Here is a 16693-nt window from a genome sequence, read left to right on the forward strand (position 1 = left end):
ATAAAGGCCCATGGATGTTGCCTGATGTGGGTGGGGGACATGTGGCCTCTTTGAGGTACTCATCACTGCTATAATTACATCACAGTTTTGGTTGCTCCATGTAGAAAGGGACCCTGTCTTTTTCACCTTCCCTCTCCAAGGCCTGGCACATAGTAGGCCTTCAGTAGGTATTTGTTGGATGATTGGCTAAAGATGCTACTGAAACTTTTGAAAATGTCTCTTATTGGTACCCATAGGAAATATTTCTTCTCGCTCATTAGTCACTTTGCATAAAGTGCAGCAAGAAGCTCTGAGCACAGCAGCTGCCTCCATTTAAACAAGGTGATAAAATCTTTCAGCTCGAGCTGAATTTAATAAACACACATGAGAAACTCATTCCAATTGGGGGGAAAATACCCTTATTCTTTTCCTGAGGAGAACAGATCTGCCCAAGGTGGGGGAAGGGTGTGGGCAGGGAACACTGGAGTCACTTCTGTGCTCAGAAGCCACAAAGAAAGCTGGAAAGGGGCTGAGAGTTGGAGCCTGTCTGCCTCCACAGAGTCAAGCATGAAGAAGCAGGGAGTCTGGCTGCGAGGGAATCTAGAAGGAGGGCTGGGGCATCTGGCCGCTCCCCTGAAACCTTGGAGGATGGGGAGGAGAGAAGTGACAGCTCCAACACCTCTGGGATGCCTCCCATGGGAGCATGGCATTTGGAGCCTCCTTGGAAAGTGACTTCATTATCTGGGTGTGTGGGGGGCATGGGAGAGGGCTGTCAGGGGCCCAACTAATTAGCCTCGTTGGTCATAAGGGAGTGGAGACTGCACTCTGAGCTCACCTCCTCCCCTGGAGAGACAGCACTCAGAGTCTGAAAGCCTGACAGCTGCAGCCTGCACAGCTCGGGTGCTGGTCTCTTCAGGAGCCTGCAGCTGGATGGGTAGAGAGGGCGCCTTCTCTCCATCTCTGGGTAGAAATGCCCACGGAGAGACACCCCCTGAGAAGCTAAGACTAAGTTCTCCCACTTACTAGCTGTGGTCCCTGGGCCAATGACCTCACCCTTCAGAGCCTCAGTGTTCTCATCTGTAGAAGCAGGGGGAGGCTGGTGCCATCCTGAAAGGGTTGGGTGAAGACCTGGATGGGAACATACGAGAACCCTGACCAGGGCCCGGCACACAGCAGTAAGTGCTGTCCAATGGGACCTGTGGCAGAAGCTGAGATGAGGGTGCTTCTCAACGTGCCCCCACACCCCTCCTGATCACGTCACCACGTCCTGGACAACCTCTACAGCACAGCCTGAGCTCTCAAGAGTGCTGGCCTACCTCTGTGCTGACTCCCTCTAGAGCCTAGTGCCTGGCACAGAGTACTCGGGAGCACTCTCGGGAAGAATGAATAAAGCGCTTTTGCTGTTAATGTTATCAAATGGACTGAGAGAGCTGGCACTCCTTGCTGGCCACCTCCTCCCAGCGGAAGCCAACCCTGAACACTTCTGAGATAAACAGGCCCTGGCGAAGACACATCTGTGCGTTGAGCCCATTAAGCACCCCAGGAGATGGAGACAGAAGTGCTCTCTACTTCCTTACAAACGATCAGTTTGGGCCTTGGGGTCTTGCTTTCATCACTCTTTCCTCGGGTTGCTTAATATGATTTCTAGGAAACCAGTGGGACGTCTGATCCCCACAAGACACGAATTCTTCATTATCTAAGGCCAGGAGTTACGCAGTCCTGGATCAGATTTCCAGCTTCTGAGAAATGCTGTCTTAAGAGTTTTTCTTTAGGACAGAGCGTGTCATGTAGCTCGGACTCACTTTCAAAACAGAATCAGCGATGCTCTCCCACCAAATGACCCAATATGAGAACCTCCTCCTCCTCCTCTGTCCACCCTGGCTCCCAGAATGCTTTAATAGCACCTTCGATTGATACTTGTCCCTTGCTTGTCTATTTGCCGTCATACTTCCTCCTCCTAGACTGTGAGGTCCTTGAGGCCAGGTTCTGTTTTTAAGCACAGTGCTTAGAAGGGTTTAGAGCTTGAGAGCTCTGGCAACACTGAAGAAATGAGAAAATAAATGGGAGGCAGATGCTCGCCTGAGGGGCCCCTGCACTGCAGGGAGCTGTGCCGTGTTACCTGGGCAATGATGTCCCCGTTCTCAGCGTGCACCTGAGCGATGGCCCCCAGCTCTCCCAGACACGTGAAGATCTCATACAGCTGAAACAGAAATGAGGCTTTGTCACCTTCCTAGGACACCATGCTTTTAGCTAACCGTGTGCACGGGCCCATGACTAGAGTGGGAGCTAAAATAAATGGGGTTGGGACCTCCCTGGTGGTCCAGTAGGTAAGCCTCCACACTCTAATGAAGAGGACCTGAGTTCCATCCCTGGTCAGGGAACTAGATCCCACAACTAAGACCCAGTGCAGCCAAAATAAGTAAATAATTAAAAGAAAAAAATAAATGAGATCAACCAAAGGAAATAAGTGACCAGGGCAGACATACAGACTAAAAGATGCATCACCAAAGAGGCCAAGGAGGAGAGCTAGTCCAGAGGAACTTTAGGAACTCTCGGAAACTGTCTACGGAAGGAAAACCCGTCATGTCTCCTAGGCAGACAGGGAGAACACCTAACAAAGTGATACTAACCCCACCACCGTCTCCATTTAAATGGAATTATTTCCCACTAAGTTCAGACAGTGCTTCAAAATCCTTCTTAACACTCCCTACAGGCACTGCAGCCAGCCAGGAGAAAACTCAAAAGCTGAAATCTCTATCTCTTAGCCTCTCAGGGCAGACCACGCTTCATCTCCTTGCTGGGAAGTATGGGAATTCATGTTTTGCATTTCTTCTGAGAAGTTAAGGTTTGTCTAAAACAAGCAACCCCATGCATTTCATAGGAAGAAAGTCAAAGGCAAGCTGGTATGATGAGCCCAAAGAGCAGATGGCCTTCCTTTATCCTGCAAGGCTGAGCATTTATACTTCCCCTGAATTCCCAAGAGGCATAGAATTTGTCAGTTAGATGGAGATTTAGACATACCCTTCCTATCGTCCTTTGGAGAAAGTTGCTCCCAGTGGAAATTCTAGCTCCCAGTCTGCCTTGCCCCTGGCACCCTGCCTGCTACCTTACTGCAAACGTAGAATGGACCGTGAAGACTTCAAGAAGCTGTCTTGCCCAGCGTTCTCCCACATGAACTACAGTGACTCACGTGCCAATAGCCAAGGTCACCGGCCACCACAGGAAACCCATCCAGAGACCCCAAACCACACACGGTGGGTTGTTACCTCCGTGTTGGACACTTGGTACCAATCCTTGTAGGCCATGTAAACCATGAAGGAGTTCACCCCTGCAAGAGAGGAGGGGAGGGGAGACAGGAGGAGGACACTGTGGTCATCATCTGGTTGGATCCTGCGCTTCCCGCCCTGAGAGCACCACAGGCCCCCACCCAGTGCAGAGTGGACACGTCCCATCCTCCAAGAGCATTTCTCTATGTCCTCTACTCTGAAAAACTGACAATTCCTATGACATCATAGCAGTTTGGTCTCTTCTTCTGTACCTCTTTTCTGCCTCCCCCTACACTGTTCCCAGCCCAAAGGGTCAACAAGCCTGAACACTGCTCAGGGTAGCCTCTTGAGCTTCGGTTTCCTCATCCGTAAAATGGAAAAATAATTTCCATTATTATGAAGCACCATCCTGCTTCATAAGGTGGTTGGAAACTTTAAAAGAGATAACACATGCAGAGCTCTTAGCACTGGCATATGGCTGAACTCCTGGGATCAGTTGATTTTGCTTTTTGTGAATGTCAGCTCTCTACCAGGGCTGGGTAGGGTGTTGAGTCTGAGACAGAACTGAGATCTAGAGCCAGTCCCCAGGGAACTAACAGAGCTAATGTGCAGAAATCAAGGTTCAACCTGGGCTTAAATACCTAAGGCATCAGGGTTAAAAGGAAAGAGCCATTTAATTTCTCCCTCCAAATACACTATTCATAGATTATTTTACAGACTATGGGACTGGGGAATAGAGAGTCATTCTGAGGAAAGGAAAGTAACTTTGGTCTCCAACCATGAGGGTCACTTCAGCCCACAGTGCTCCAGGCCAAAAGCAGACATAATCTGAGGACTTCCCCACCCAGAGGAGTGCAACTCAGGGCAGTTTTCCCAACACGACCCTTCTTACAAGCCTCGGGAGTATTAAATCCATTCACTTTTCTACCCTAGTTGAGATGCACGGTGTGGAAGGAGACACAAAAGTGGGAAGAGGTTAACCTCACCCTCTGAATCAGCTAGGACTGGGCAGAGTTTGAGGGTGGGAGGAGGAAGTGGAGAGCTCCTTCCTTGAGAGGTCATACCTTCCCTTCACCCCAGTACACTGCCTTCCACTGCACTCCTGGCCTTTGCATCCAGACTGCTTGCTGATAACTATTACAAAATTAGAGTTTTTTATAACATTAGTATTAGTACCAGTATCATAGTACAAGGACTTAGCACTAAGATATATTATAATTAGTCTTATCCATTATTGTTAGGACAATCGTCTGCATCCTGCGGCACTTATCCCATCACTCTGCACAGGTCTGCCTCCTTCTGACCTGGCTATTCAGCAGAGGCCATTCCTCCTACTCCCGCAGGTCCTCCAGCCCCGCATGTCTGTGTGCACTACGGGGGTTGGTGCGTGTGTGAAACAGCTGACCAGCAGAACACAGAGGAGTGTAAAAAGACAATGGGCGCCTACATCATGTACTCACAGAGAGGACATGAACGAACACACACACACACACACACACACACACACACACACGATTTAAGCTTCTATGAACACATCTTTGTTCCCAGAAATGTCTTAGCTTTTTCTGAGGATGCTCTTGTTGCATAAGAGTAACATTTGGATATTTGGACTAAAAATGATAGACATTAAAAATTTCTCAGTTTCTAAGTGTATATGTACAAGCTGTGACCTCTCCTGATCTCAGTTTCTCCATCTGTGCAATGGGCAGTATTGCATGGGGATTCAGAGAATGGACTTTGGGTAGATTACTGCCTACTAGCTCTATGATCCTGAGCTACTTATTCTGGACCCCAGGTTCTCCATCTGTAAAGATAATAATTCCTATCTCATGGGGATCCTGTAAGGAATAATAGGATGGCATAAAGTGCCTGGTTCATAGAGGCACCACTCCATCCAGCATTCACGCTCAAGGTTCCCTGCAACCTAGTGAGTGGAGAGCATGAGAAAGACAGACATGGGAGAAAGAAGGAGGGTGTGTCCACACTCACCTTTGTCCTTGATGAGGCCCTGCACCTCCTGCTTGACGCTGTCGTTCCAGTGGGTGATGTCCACATGTAAGGAGTAGTCGCAGCAGCTCTTGCCATCGGCCCACTCCCGCCACTTCTCATAAGCCTCCGTCAGGCTGGACTCGGGCTCGGGCACCACATGGTCAACTGGACAAGAGAGGCCCCACATGGACGACTCACCAACACAGCCTTTGGTCCCCTCTGTACAGGTCTGTCCTGTTTGCTTAGCTACGACGGCACGTCTCTATCTCTTGAGCATAGGGTTAACCTCAGAAAGGGGTCCTGGGTGGTTTCAGTGGTGGATGCTGATGAGTCAACCATTACGTAGCTATGTGATCCTGGGCAAATGACTAGCTTCTCTAAACTTTGTTTTTTCTCATCCTTCAATGTGGAGTGGGGACGGGGATACCACTGCCTCTAAGTTCGTGAAGAGATTGAATGGGAAAAAGCATGGAAAGGGCTTCACATGATGCCTGGCACATATAAGTGCTCGATAAATGCTAGCTATCAACTGATGAGCTCCTACTATGTGCCATTATTACCAGTAACTGTGGGAGTTACTGCTGGTGATCAAAGTTGAACTCCTTCTTTCTAAGGGCAGAAGAACGGTCTTTAAAGTTATGTCAGGTCACAAGACAGTGACATTTTCATGCCTACTGCTGTAGGAAAGAGCTGGTATCAGATAAGTGAACCTGATGCTTAGCCCACAGATCTTAGTTTCATGCAAACTTTTCATCAAAGATACGGTTTCTGGGACTTCCCTGGTGGTCTAGTGGGTTAAGAATCCATCTCTCAATGCAGGGGACACGGGTTTGATCCTTGGTTGGGGAACTAAGAGCAACATGCCATAGGGCAACGAAGCCCACACACTGCAACTAGTGAGCCCGCAAGCCACCAGTAGAGTCTGTGTGCCGCAAGGAAGGCACCAGATGCCTAAGCTAAATAAACAAATAAATAAAAAGAATACGGTTTCTCTGAGGCCCAAACCTACTCTTGCAGTACCTGCCATAGTGGACAATATTTTTAAAAAGAATAACATTTACACCAGTAACACTGGTAAGGTTAAGACAAATGTTACTATTTAATTGCTCCCCATGTCAGTTGAGAGAAAGTGTGACCTAGAACAACGTTGCTAAGAACAATTTTGAAATGTGTTTCAAAATCCTTGACATTTTTCATACCTTAAACTCAACAATTATTCCTCTGCCTAAAAATTATCCTTCAGGAGATAAATGTGCCTGAACACAAAATCTGGGTCCTCAGGATATTTGCCACTCTTCACGTATTTATGCAAGTGAAAAGCTAGAAACAAAGTTCTACAATAGGGAAGCTTAGTTAAATACATAAATTGTGATATCTTCTTAAAATGGATGTCATAAGTCCATTTAAAATTCAGTAGAAAAAAAATAAATGAATGGAAAGACATCCATGACATATTAACTAGTGAACAGAAGACAACCCTATTTTTGTTAAACAGAAAAACTAATACAGCCAAACTGTGACAGTGAGGTGAGATGTGTGTGTGTGTGTGTGTGTGTGTGTGTGTGTGTGTGTGTGTGTGTGAGTGTGTTTGCATACCTAGGGTGTTTAATTATCTCAGAAAGGACCCAGACACTTCTGTGATTCTCACATGCTTTCCTCTCTTTTCATGTGGAGCACTGACTCTCCTCCTGCTCCCTGCCTAAAGCAGAAGCCCAAGCCTAATGCATATGTCTAGGGCTCTGAACAGGTCCAGCTCCTCGGCCAGATGGCAGCAAGCCAGGCCGAGATCACTCATTTCCTCAGCCTTCTAGCACAGGCAGCCCAAGTGCACTTATCTGAAAGCAGAGGCCTGGAGCTGTGTTATTGTGTCTGGACCCGCACCAGAGCCTTTGTAGGCAGGCAGCTGCTGAGAACTCGGCTGGCTTCTTTCTTCTGGCTGGACAAAGGCTTCAGGCTCCCAGAAATGCACCTTTTATGGCCCTGATGCCATTTTCCTGGGTTTCCACACCCCTAGCTGAAGCTGAACCCTACTACTGCTCCAATAGAAGGGAAGCAAAAGACAATGATTAAGTCTACGACTCAGGCTATTCTGATTTCTTGGGTGGATGCATATTTCTTGGGTGGTAACAGTGCTCTTGCTGACCAAGTTGGGGGCCAGGGCTGGGCTGGGGCCAGTTCACTGGAACTTCTTTGGACAGGAAGGAGTGCCCTGGAATGCTATCTCTTCAGTAATCCAATGGCATGCAACTTCCTAGGTTTCTTTGGAATTGCAAAAGTTGCCAGAAAAACAAAGTAAGGGAAACAACTCCCCAACTTGCCCAATCTTAAAGCTATGAATTGGTCACAATACAGCACAGACCAAATAACACTAACCACCAATGAAGCCTCCTAAGTTCTCAAGAACTGCCCGTCTCACTGTCATTCTCTCTGGGATACTTCTCAGCTGTGTTTGCACTGCTCTGCTCATGCCCTCTGCCCGTCCTGCCTCACACCCAAGCGGGAAGTTCTGAGATCACCTTTTGCCCAAGGCCCACAGCTTTTCCAAGTCCACTTTCCCCAGGGTCTGGCCCAGAGATGCTAAGTGCTGACTCCCCACCCATGGCATACTCAGCCCCTCCTCTAAGGAAGACAGAGAGTATACTGCTTTCAAGGTGATGAGCCTCCTGCATCTCTTTAAGCAGTTACAGAAGCTGGTGTCCTCTCTATAACCAGCTTTTCTTAGGTCTTGTCAGGCAGAAAGTCTATTTGCTGAATTGAGGGGAAGTATATGAGTTACCACCAGAGAGCACTGCGGTTAACACATTAGTTAAACTCACTTCTTAGGACCCCTAGCACGCTTTCCAAGAGTGTGTAAATTTGTGGGACTTACTGATCATGGTGGTGCCCCCTGCTAAGGCAGCCTTGGTCCCTTGGAAGAAGTCATCCACTGTGGTCATGCCTTTGTATGGCATCTGGAAGTGAGTGTGGACATCGATGCCTCCAGGGATCACCATCTTCCCATTGGCCTCGATAGTCTTCACTCCTCCAGGGACTATCAGATTGTCTCCAATTTGCCTGGTGAGACAGGGAAACAACCAGCAATTTAAAAGAAGGACTTCCAAGACAAACATGGTATTGTAAGGATTTTAAAAGTTGTAACCTATGTTTATCAAAGTAGTCTTTCCAAGTGATTAAGCTTTCCAGCTGAGCAATCTAGAAACAAATAATAAAACATTTTTTATTATAAGACAATGAATATGTGTTAACCAGCAAGACCTTGTTGTTTTTCTGTGTTATACACAGTAGTGTATATCTGTTAACCCCAATTCGTAATTTATCCCTTTCCCTCTTTCCCCTTTGGTAACGATAAGTTTGTTATCTGTCTGTGAGTCAGATTCTATTCTGTAAATAAGTTCATTTGAATCATTTTTTAGATTCCACATACAAGTGATATTATATGGTATTTGTCTTTCTCTGTCTGACTTACTTTGCTTAGTATGATAATCTCTAGCTCCATCCAGAAAACAATTTTTATAGACATAAAACAATCCAGTATGGTGTTTGGTGAGACCATGTGTCCTGGCTTAGTACTGTCACCCCAAGGGTTTGACTGTGGCTGCAATATAGGGGGTGTAATAAATATTTCAATAAATGTTTTTATTGTGTGCTTAGTCACTCAGTCATGTCTAACTCTTTCCAGCACCATGTACTGCAGCACACCAGGCTCCTCTATCCATGGGGATTCTCCAGGCAAGAGTACTGGAGTGGATTGCCATGCCCTCCTCCAGGGGATCTTCTCAACCCAGGGATCAAACCCAGGTCTCCCACATTGCAGGCAGATTCTTTACCATCTGAGCGACAGGAAAGCCCAAGAATACTGGAGTGGGTAGCCTATCCCTTCTCTAGGAGATCTTCCCGACCCAGGAATCAAACCAGGGCCTCCTGTATTGCAGGTAGATTCTTTACTAGCTGAGCTACCAGGGAAGCCCAGTGTTTTTATTTTCATTTAGCTCTTTATTTAAGAGTCAGGAAGAACATTTGCAGAAGGATTGAACAGCTGTAAAATAATGAACTGTTAGAAGAGATTGAAGGAGATGGTAAAGAATCATTTTAAAAACAAGTGCATGAACTGTGCTATCTAAATGGGTTCGTCTGTGCTCCTAAGGACAAATGGAATATGTCTAGGGCATTCCCAAGTCCCTTCCCACTCCCAAGTCCATCCTTCCCTGATAGCTCATCTATCAATCACAACCGATGGCAGATTCTCAAAGAGGGTGCCAAAGATGCAAATGCCTACACCAGCTGCTTCTGTGTGGCCAGCAGCTCAGGAGAAGCTTCAAGCCAAGCAAGTGGACTGTGATAACCTCCACCAGACATAGCTTCACCCAAGAAGCTTCAGAGCATCTCAGGGAGGCAGAGAGGGGGAAACGGGTGGGGAGGAAGCCAATGAGCAGGCCAAGTGGATACTATACAAGACACGTGACAAATACAGCTACCCTTAGCACAATGTAACCTCATAGACCAACGGTGTTCAGCTCACATCCTTGATATAAACATCCAGTTAATTCCAGGCAGACTTAAGGCTCATGAGGATCTCCATTATTATGAACCATCTCCTACCTTACAACACATGTACCCGCTGCCAGTGGCATGAACACTTTCTGCTTTTGTTTATACCCAGCCAAGAAAGACATTCTCTTGGGGTGGTAAGAGTTTTCCACTGGTTTGACAAAATGTAAGTTCTACAACTAAAATTAAGCTTTCCGACATCCCCAAGATTTCACTCTTACCACATCACCACTGGGCCATTCCAGAGTCACCACAATTCAAAACACACTGTGGAAAAAATGCAGCCTTGCTGGTAATTCCACTCTAGTCCAGATACTGGCCAGTGTGTTCCCATTTCCCTCCCTCACTGATTCACCTCTCAGGGAACTGAGAACCAAGAGCAGGAAGAGTTGCCTCTTTTGGGTGTGTCTATGTAGGCACGTTTCCACCCACTTTTGACAACTGGTATAATACCTAGTCTCAAAGAGAAATGCTTTCCCCCACTTTTCTCCACTGAGCCAATCAAGGTCATATTAATCCTCGAAGGCTTAGCTTCCATCTCCCCTCCTTGGTCAAGTTTCTCCTGACAGCCAGGTCTAGTACTGAAGAGTGTGGCTCTGCCCTGCATGTGGGTTCCCCTGGATTCACCATCGTGGCTCTGCTAATGCTCACTTTATGATTTAGGCCAAGTAACTTAACCTCACCATGTCTCAATTCCTTCATCTGTAAGACGTAATTTTTTTAAAAAGCCTTCTTTATAGGTCTATTGTATAGATTAAATGTTAATCTGTGTTAAGCCCATAGAACCCTGTAAAGCACATAAAAATTAAATAAATATCAGCTGTCATAAAGTTATAACATTATAGTTATAATGTTCTAATCTCACACAGTCCTCTTGTTCCTCTGGATCTCATCTATTCTACTAATTTAATGCATGATATTGATATTATTGCACTTCTCCGGTAGCTCAGTGGTAAAGAATCCACCTGCCAATGCAGGAGATGTGGGTTCCATCCCTGAATTGGGAAGATTCCCTGGAGGAGGAAATGGCAAACCACTCCAGTATTCTTGCCTGGGAAATCCCACGGACAGAGGAGCCTGGCGGGCTACAGTCCATGGGGTCATTAAGAGTTGGATATGACTGAGTGACTGGGGACACACACACATATATTGATATTATTGGGTAACATCATATGCTTTGTATGGACAGACATATCATTTCCCCTAAAAGATTGTCAGGTCCCTGGGGGAAGAGAGTTGATTTGGTTTCCAATGACATCCTCCATGGCACGTGAAACAGTACAGGTCCATGGCCTGAGACAGCTGCTTTGCACACAGCAGGCACTCCAGCAGCCCTCACAGGCACACAACTCTGTAAAAACTAAAAGGAATTATTTGTTTCAAAGTTCTGTGGGTTAAGAAAGTTGCTGAAGATATATCAAATTATAGGATAAGATGAAAATCATGTTTATACACCCTTCTCTCCACCACCAACACACACGTTGGATGGTTAAATTCCTTCCATAATGTCCTTGGCAAGTGGCCTTCCGGTCTATTTTAATAGTGAAGACAAAGAAGATTCAGTTGATATATTCAACTATGGTAGTAGATGCCTGAATCACTGCACGAAGAAGGATTCAGGGCCTGTGTTTAAGGGTCAACCACGAAAAGTTCCATGATCAATTAATGAGCTCTGGAATGAAGAAGAAGCATGAGGCACTGAATTTTTTTTTTCTAACTCTGAAAATGTCTAAATGAGGGAACACATTTGCTCCAAAGAGAGCAGACTGCACATAATAATTTTTTAGTAAGAAAAAAATGCAAAATTAATTGTGGCTTATATCTTGAAGAAAGTATTTTTTACCATCAGTTGACTTGTCTAATAACACTAATTTTCCCACTTCTATTATGAAAATGTATGCAAATCAGCAAAGCTACTAAGTATGAACATCTTCATTCTTGCATTTGGTCATTCATTCAATGAATTAATATGTTGATCTTTAGCAAATTATTTACTCTCTCCATTCCTCTTTCTTCTCTATCCTCTGAAAAAGAAGGTAATAAGAGTACTTACTTCATAGAATTGCTGGCAGATTAAATGAGATGAGACCTGTAAAACATTTACTCTAATGCCTGGCACACACTATGATATATACTCAATAAAAGGCAGCTCTTACAAAAGTCTCTATGTATCAAGTACTGGGTTAGATGCTGTAGATACATTGAAGAACCCAAAATAGTGCTTGCTCTCAAGGGGGCCTAATAATGTCAGAATTGCTATGATTGATAAAAGCATGGGGTATTTTAAAAACTTATCAAGGGACTTCCCTGGTGATCCAGTGGTTAAGATTTTGCCTTCCAGTGCAGGTGGTGTGGGTTTAATCCCTCATTGGGGAGCTAAGATCCACATGCCTGAGAGCCAAAAAGCCAAAGCATAAAACAGAAGCAATACCATAACAAATTCAATACAGACTTTTAAAAATGGCCCACATTAAAAAAAAAAAATCTTAAAAAAAACTCATCAAAGGGAAAACTAGCCTAGATTTAGGGGCTGGTAAGGAATGTCCGCCCACAGAAAGGTTTATCTAAGCCAAGTTTTCAAAGTGATCTATAGTAAGATCTATAGTGATCTAAGCAAGTGATCTATAACCAGAATCTTAAAGCTAGCCAATGAAGCTGAATAATATAAAAATAAAACTGTATGAGGCCAGGGATGGCTCATCTGGTGTGGGCTGGATACACTAGTTCTAAACTATGTCTTATCAGTGTGGGGAAGCAGCCTGCTTTATGTGATGAAAGGCTATATATAGGTCAAATCCTTTTTAAAAGATCACTATGCAAGGAAGTTGTACATAAAGGTTATCTGGCTATGCTGCTTTCAAGCATCCAATAGCAAACCATTCTGTAAAGTAATTACACATCCCTAAAGTGTCTACTGGGAAACCTGGCCTGACATGTTTGTCCCATCTGTGCACTGCCCAACCGAGTCCTACCTAAGTCAAGGTCCTGTTTAAATGCCGTCTCCACCTCAAAACCTTCGAAGTCCCTCCTAAGTCAAGGTTCAATTTAAATGCTCTCTTCACCTCAAAGCCTTCCTCTGAAAGGATTTCTCCATTCGTGCACTTCTAAATTACTTATTTTTACCTGAATTCTTTCGGTATTTATTATGGGGCTTCCATGGTAGCTCAGATAAAGAATGTGCCAGCATGCAGGAGACCTGGGTTCAATCCCTAGGTCAGGAAGATCCCCTAAAGAAGGGAATGGACCTATTATACTAGGCCTTATATTTTTAGGGTAATTGGTGGACTTTTTCAATGATCTTAAGGACAGTGGTCACATCAGCCACTTCTCTACAACACATAGAGCGCCCATCAGTGCAGCTTGCCCAAAGGGGCCTGTAGCATCATTTGGGTGACTGAATTCAGATCTGTCACTTCATCCATGCGCCTAAGTGAACTACGGCTAGTTTAAAATCCAATTTTAAAGGGATTATCCAGACTGAAGGGCTAAATGAAAGATTCATTTTTAAGGAGAAGGAGAAATGAAATACACAGAAGCGCTGGTCTACTAAGCAAAAGCAGCAAGTTGCTTTCTGAGTCTCTAGTGAAGAAAGTTCAAAAGATGAAGCAAAGGGTCCTATATACATACTTTATTAAGCCATCTTCCATGTAAATATCAGCATAAAAGGATTGATCATCGTTGACAATTCTGCCTCCCTTGATCAGAAGACGGTCACTCTAGAAAAGAAGGAAAACAGGAGTCATTCTTACAGGTAGGATTTCAGAGAAGAGTGGTCTCCCAAGGTTCTCCCAAGTCCTTGTTTCAGCAGGAACCACTGTCTTAAGACGCCTGTGAGTTCAGTGTACTCAGTATTTGAGTGGCTGTGTCTCTTGGGGATCCAATCTTTCTTGTTTAACCATAACTCAAATTATTCTGAGTTTCACTTCTTTCTTCTGCAACCTATCACAGCCACTTAGAAACGTAGCTATTCTTTATATTATCCTTTTCCTGAAAGCACTAAATAACACTAAATAGGTAACATTTACCTCGGTGTCTAGCATCACGTCTGATGTTCTGTTGGCACTCAACAGTAAGTCTCAAAAACGGAACTTAGGGTCAGGCATACAATGAAATAGCCTTGAAAAGTCTTTATGATAGGGGGATCATGTTATAATTTGGGAGGCTTATATGTGCACACATATGCATACAAATTGTGGAATGTATAACTCAAGGAGGAGAAATTATGTGGGATTCATATACGAACTGAGTACCCTCAGTATACTGAGTACACTACACTCAGTATTTCTCACATTCTCTGAAATATATTTCTTTATTGCTTTTCGTATGAGAAAAGTCTTTTAAAAGTCATAACTAAATGAAAGCTGGGTAAGTGATCCAGCTGGAAACAAAGCACAGACATTGCGTGGTAATTAACAAAACACAAACATATATTTTATGTCTAAGTCAGGAGAGAAACAGATCACTGTCAGCTTTAGAGATCTCAGATTCCATTAAATGAATGGAGCTGAGATCACAACATGAAGGATGGACGTAGCTTTGCTGGGTTCATGTGGGAGAAGAGAATTCTTAGGAGCCTGGCTGAGGGGAACTGCAGCCTGGAAAACAATGGCGGGCTGTAGTTTGTTACAAATTCAACATACAGAGTTCAACTACACTCATCCATCCATCCACTCATCCACTCATCGTTCACACATCCACTCACTCAGCAAATAGGTAGCTAACCTTTTCTTATTAAATAGGTCGTAAGGATGTGGCAGGGAATGAGCCACACCAGGTCCCTGGCTTGATGGAACTTGAAGCAGAAGTCCGGCAATAAAGTCACCAGAATAAGAAAAACAATGTAAAATTGTGTCAAGTATCACAAATAAAGGGGAATGGGGCGCTTTTTTTTGACCACCTTTGCTGTCACCCCTGTCCCCATTTTTGGGGCTTCCCAAGTGGTACCAGTGGTAAAGAACCCACTTGCCACTGCAGGTTAGACCTAAGAGACACCAGTTGGATCCCTGGGTGGGGAAGATTCCCTGGAGAAGCGAATGGCAACCCACTCCAGTATTCTTGAGGAATCCCATGGATAGAGGAGCCTGGCTGGTCACAGTCCATAGGGTCACACAGAGTCAGACACAACTGAAATGACTTAGCACAGCACGGCACAGGGCGTTTTAAAACAGAGGCTAGGAATGGAGGAGAACTGCAGACAGGGAACCGTGTGTGCAAAGGCCCTGTGGTGGGAGAAAAGTTGTATTTCTTTGAAAACCTGAAATAGATCAGTGTGGAGGGAACTCAGGGATCAAGGAGGGACCTGATGAGGACAGGAGATGACACTGGTGAGACAGGGCTTTCAAAAGGGATCTAGGCTTTATGGAGGACACCCCACAAACAGGCTGACTTCTAGCTTCCGAAATCAAAGACTATGAACAGGGCCAGAAGATGAGAACTGAAGCTAGGGCTCCACTGGGGATGTAGCCAATTATTGCTGAGTCTCTCCTGCTTCCAAGGTATTGCGTGAGAAGAAGCAATTTCATCATGCTGTACTGTTGCGAGAAGGACTTTTTTTAAAGATACACATCAATGAGATGTTGAGAAAAAACTTACACATGTGGCAAAGAAAATGAACTAATGAGGTCAAATACAAACTCCCACCACACAGTCTCCAAGCCCCTCACGAGCTGCCCTCTGTCAGTACGTCCACCCTCGTTTCTATCAAGTGTTTTATCAATGTGTGTGTGCGTGTTAGTTGCTCAGTCGTGTCCAACTCTTTGTGGCCCCATGGATTGTAGCCCACCAGGATCCGGGATTCTCTAGGCAAGAATACTGGAGTGGATTGCCATGCCCTCCTCCAGGGGATCTTCCTGACCCAGGGATCATACCCTCATCTCTGGTGTCCCCCGAGTTGGCAGGCGGATTCTTTACCACTAGCTCTGCATATACAGCGGCAAATCAAAGCACGTGCAGTTCTTGCCACCGAGGGCTCTCTGGCCACTAAGCCTTTGCAAAGCAGCTCTCTCTGCCATCTCCCATGTTCACCTGCCATTGGCAACCATCCTCTCTTCTGTTAAGTCTCAAAGGGTTTTTTCCCCAGGATGTAATACCTGACTTTCCAGCAAATTTTAGGTGTTCCCACTGCAGCTGAAACAATGATATTATTCCACAAGAATTGGTTTACTGTTTAATGGTCTCCTGGCTACGCCACAAGCTCCTGTGGGCTTAGAACTATGTGTCTTTTGATCTTTTTAGCTCATTTCCTGGGGCCCATCTCTTGTTGTTCACTCACTAAGTTGTGTCTGACTCTTTGTGACCCTGTCTTAGACAGCTGGGACCCATCTTAGACAGCTGTTAAACGCTGGTCAAATAAATGGATGAAGGGTGGGACATAGGAGGGTGTATTATATCAGAAGAATAGAAAGGCCGTCTGAGTCAGAAAATTATGTGAAATGGTCAGAATATTGGGCTTTTAAGGAAAAACATTTTAATTGAAGGCTATTGTAATCTACTGTTTTAACAGTAATTGCAAAATTATATGAGGCACTCCTACGACTGTGCTTCCCAAACGAGGGTGCACATTAGAAAAATATAGATTTCCAGGTCCTGCTCTAGGTCAACAAATCTGTATTTGATAAGCTCTATAAATGGCTCTTAGGCAGCCATCAGCCAGCCCAGTACCAAGTCACACCGCAGACACAGTTTATGCGTCTGTGAAGGTGACAGAAGCTTCTCCAGCAGGAGTTGCACACTAACAATAATCTTGGTAACTTTAAGAGTTCCCTCTCACAGCTCAGTGCTTTTCTGATATTCTTTATCTTTCTAGCAAAGAGCTGAAATAAGCTGGTTGGGGGAAAGGAGCCAGTTACTGCCTAAACTAAGCCCTGCCATGAAATATGACCATCCTCTCCTGCCTGGGGACATCCAGTCCT

The 16693-nt window shown here is 45.0% G+C and overlaps 1 protein-coding gene across 4 annotated transcripts in view; it reads right to left on the minus strand.

Annotated features, from left to right (window-relative positions):
• Window positions 1-16693, minus strand: part of DPYSL3 (dihydropyrimidinase like 3) — a 117441-nt gene that overhangs the window by 25774 nt on the left and 74974 nt on the right. For all 4 annotated transcript variants that reach the window (XM_015096117.3, XM_060415894.1, XM_027970374.2 and 1 more), the window contains exons 2-6: window positions 13410-13498; window positions 8104-8288; window positions 5235-5399; window positions 3246-3307; window positions 2099-2179 (exon numbers count right to left, since the gene is read on the minus strand). In XM_015096117.3, the coding sequence (XP_014951603.2) occupies window positions 2099-2179; window positions 3246-3307; window positions 5235-5399; window positions 8104-8288; window positions 13410-13498 (582 nt within the window). The remainder of the gene's footprint in view (window positions 1-2098; window positions 2180-3245; window positions 3308-5234; window positions 5400-8103; window positions 8289-13409; window positions 13499-16693) is intronic.

Source organism: Ovis aries, chromosome 5 (genome assembly GCF_016772045.2).
Source record: "Ovis aries strain OAR_USU_Benz2616 breed Rambouillet chromosome 5, ARS-UI_Ramb_v3.0, whole genome shotgun sequence".
Classification (NCBI taxonomy): domain Eukaryota; kingdom Metazoa; phylum Chordata; class Mammalia; order Artiodactyla; family Bovidae; genus Ovis; species Ovis aries.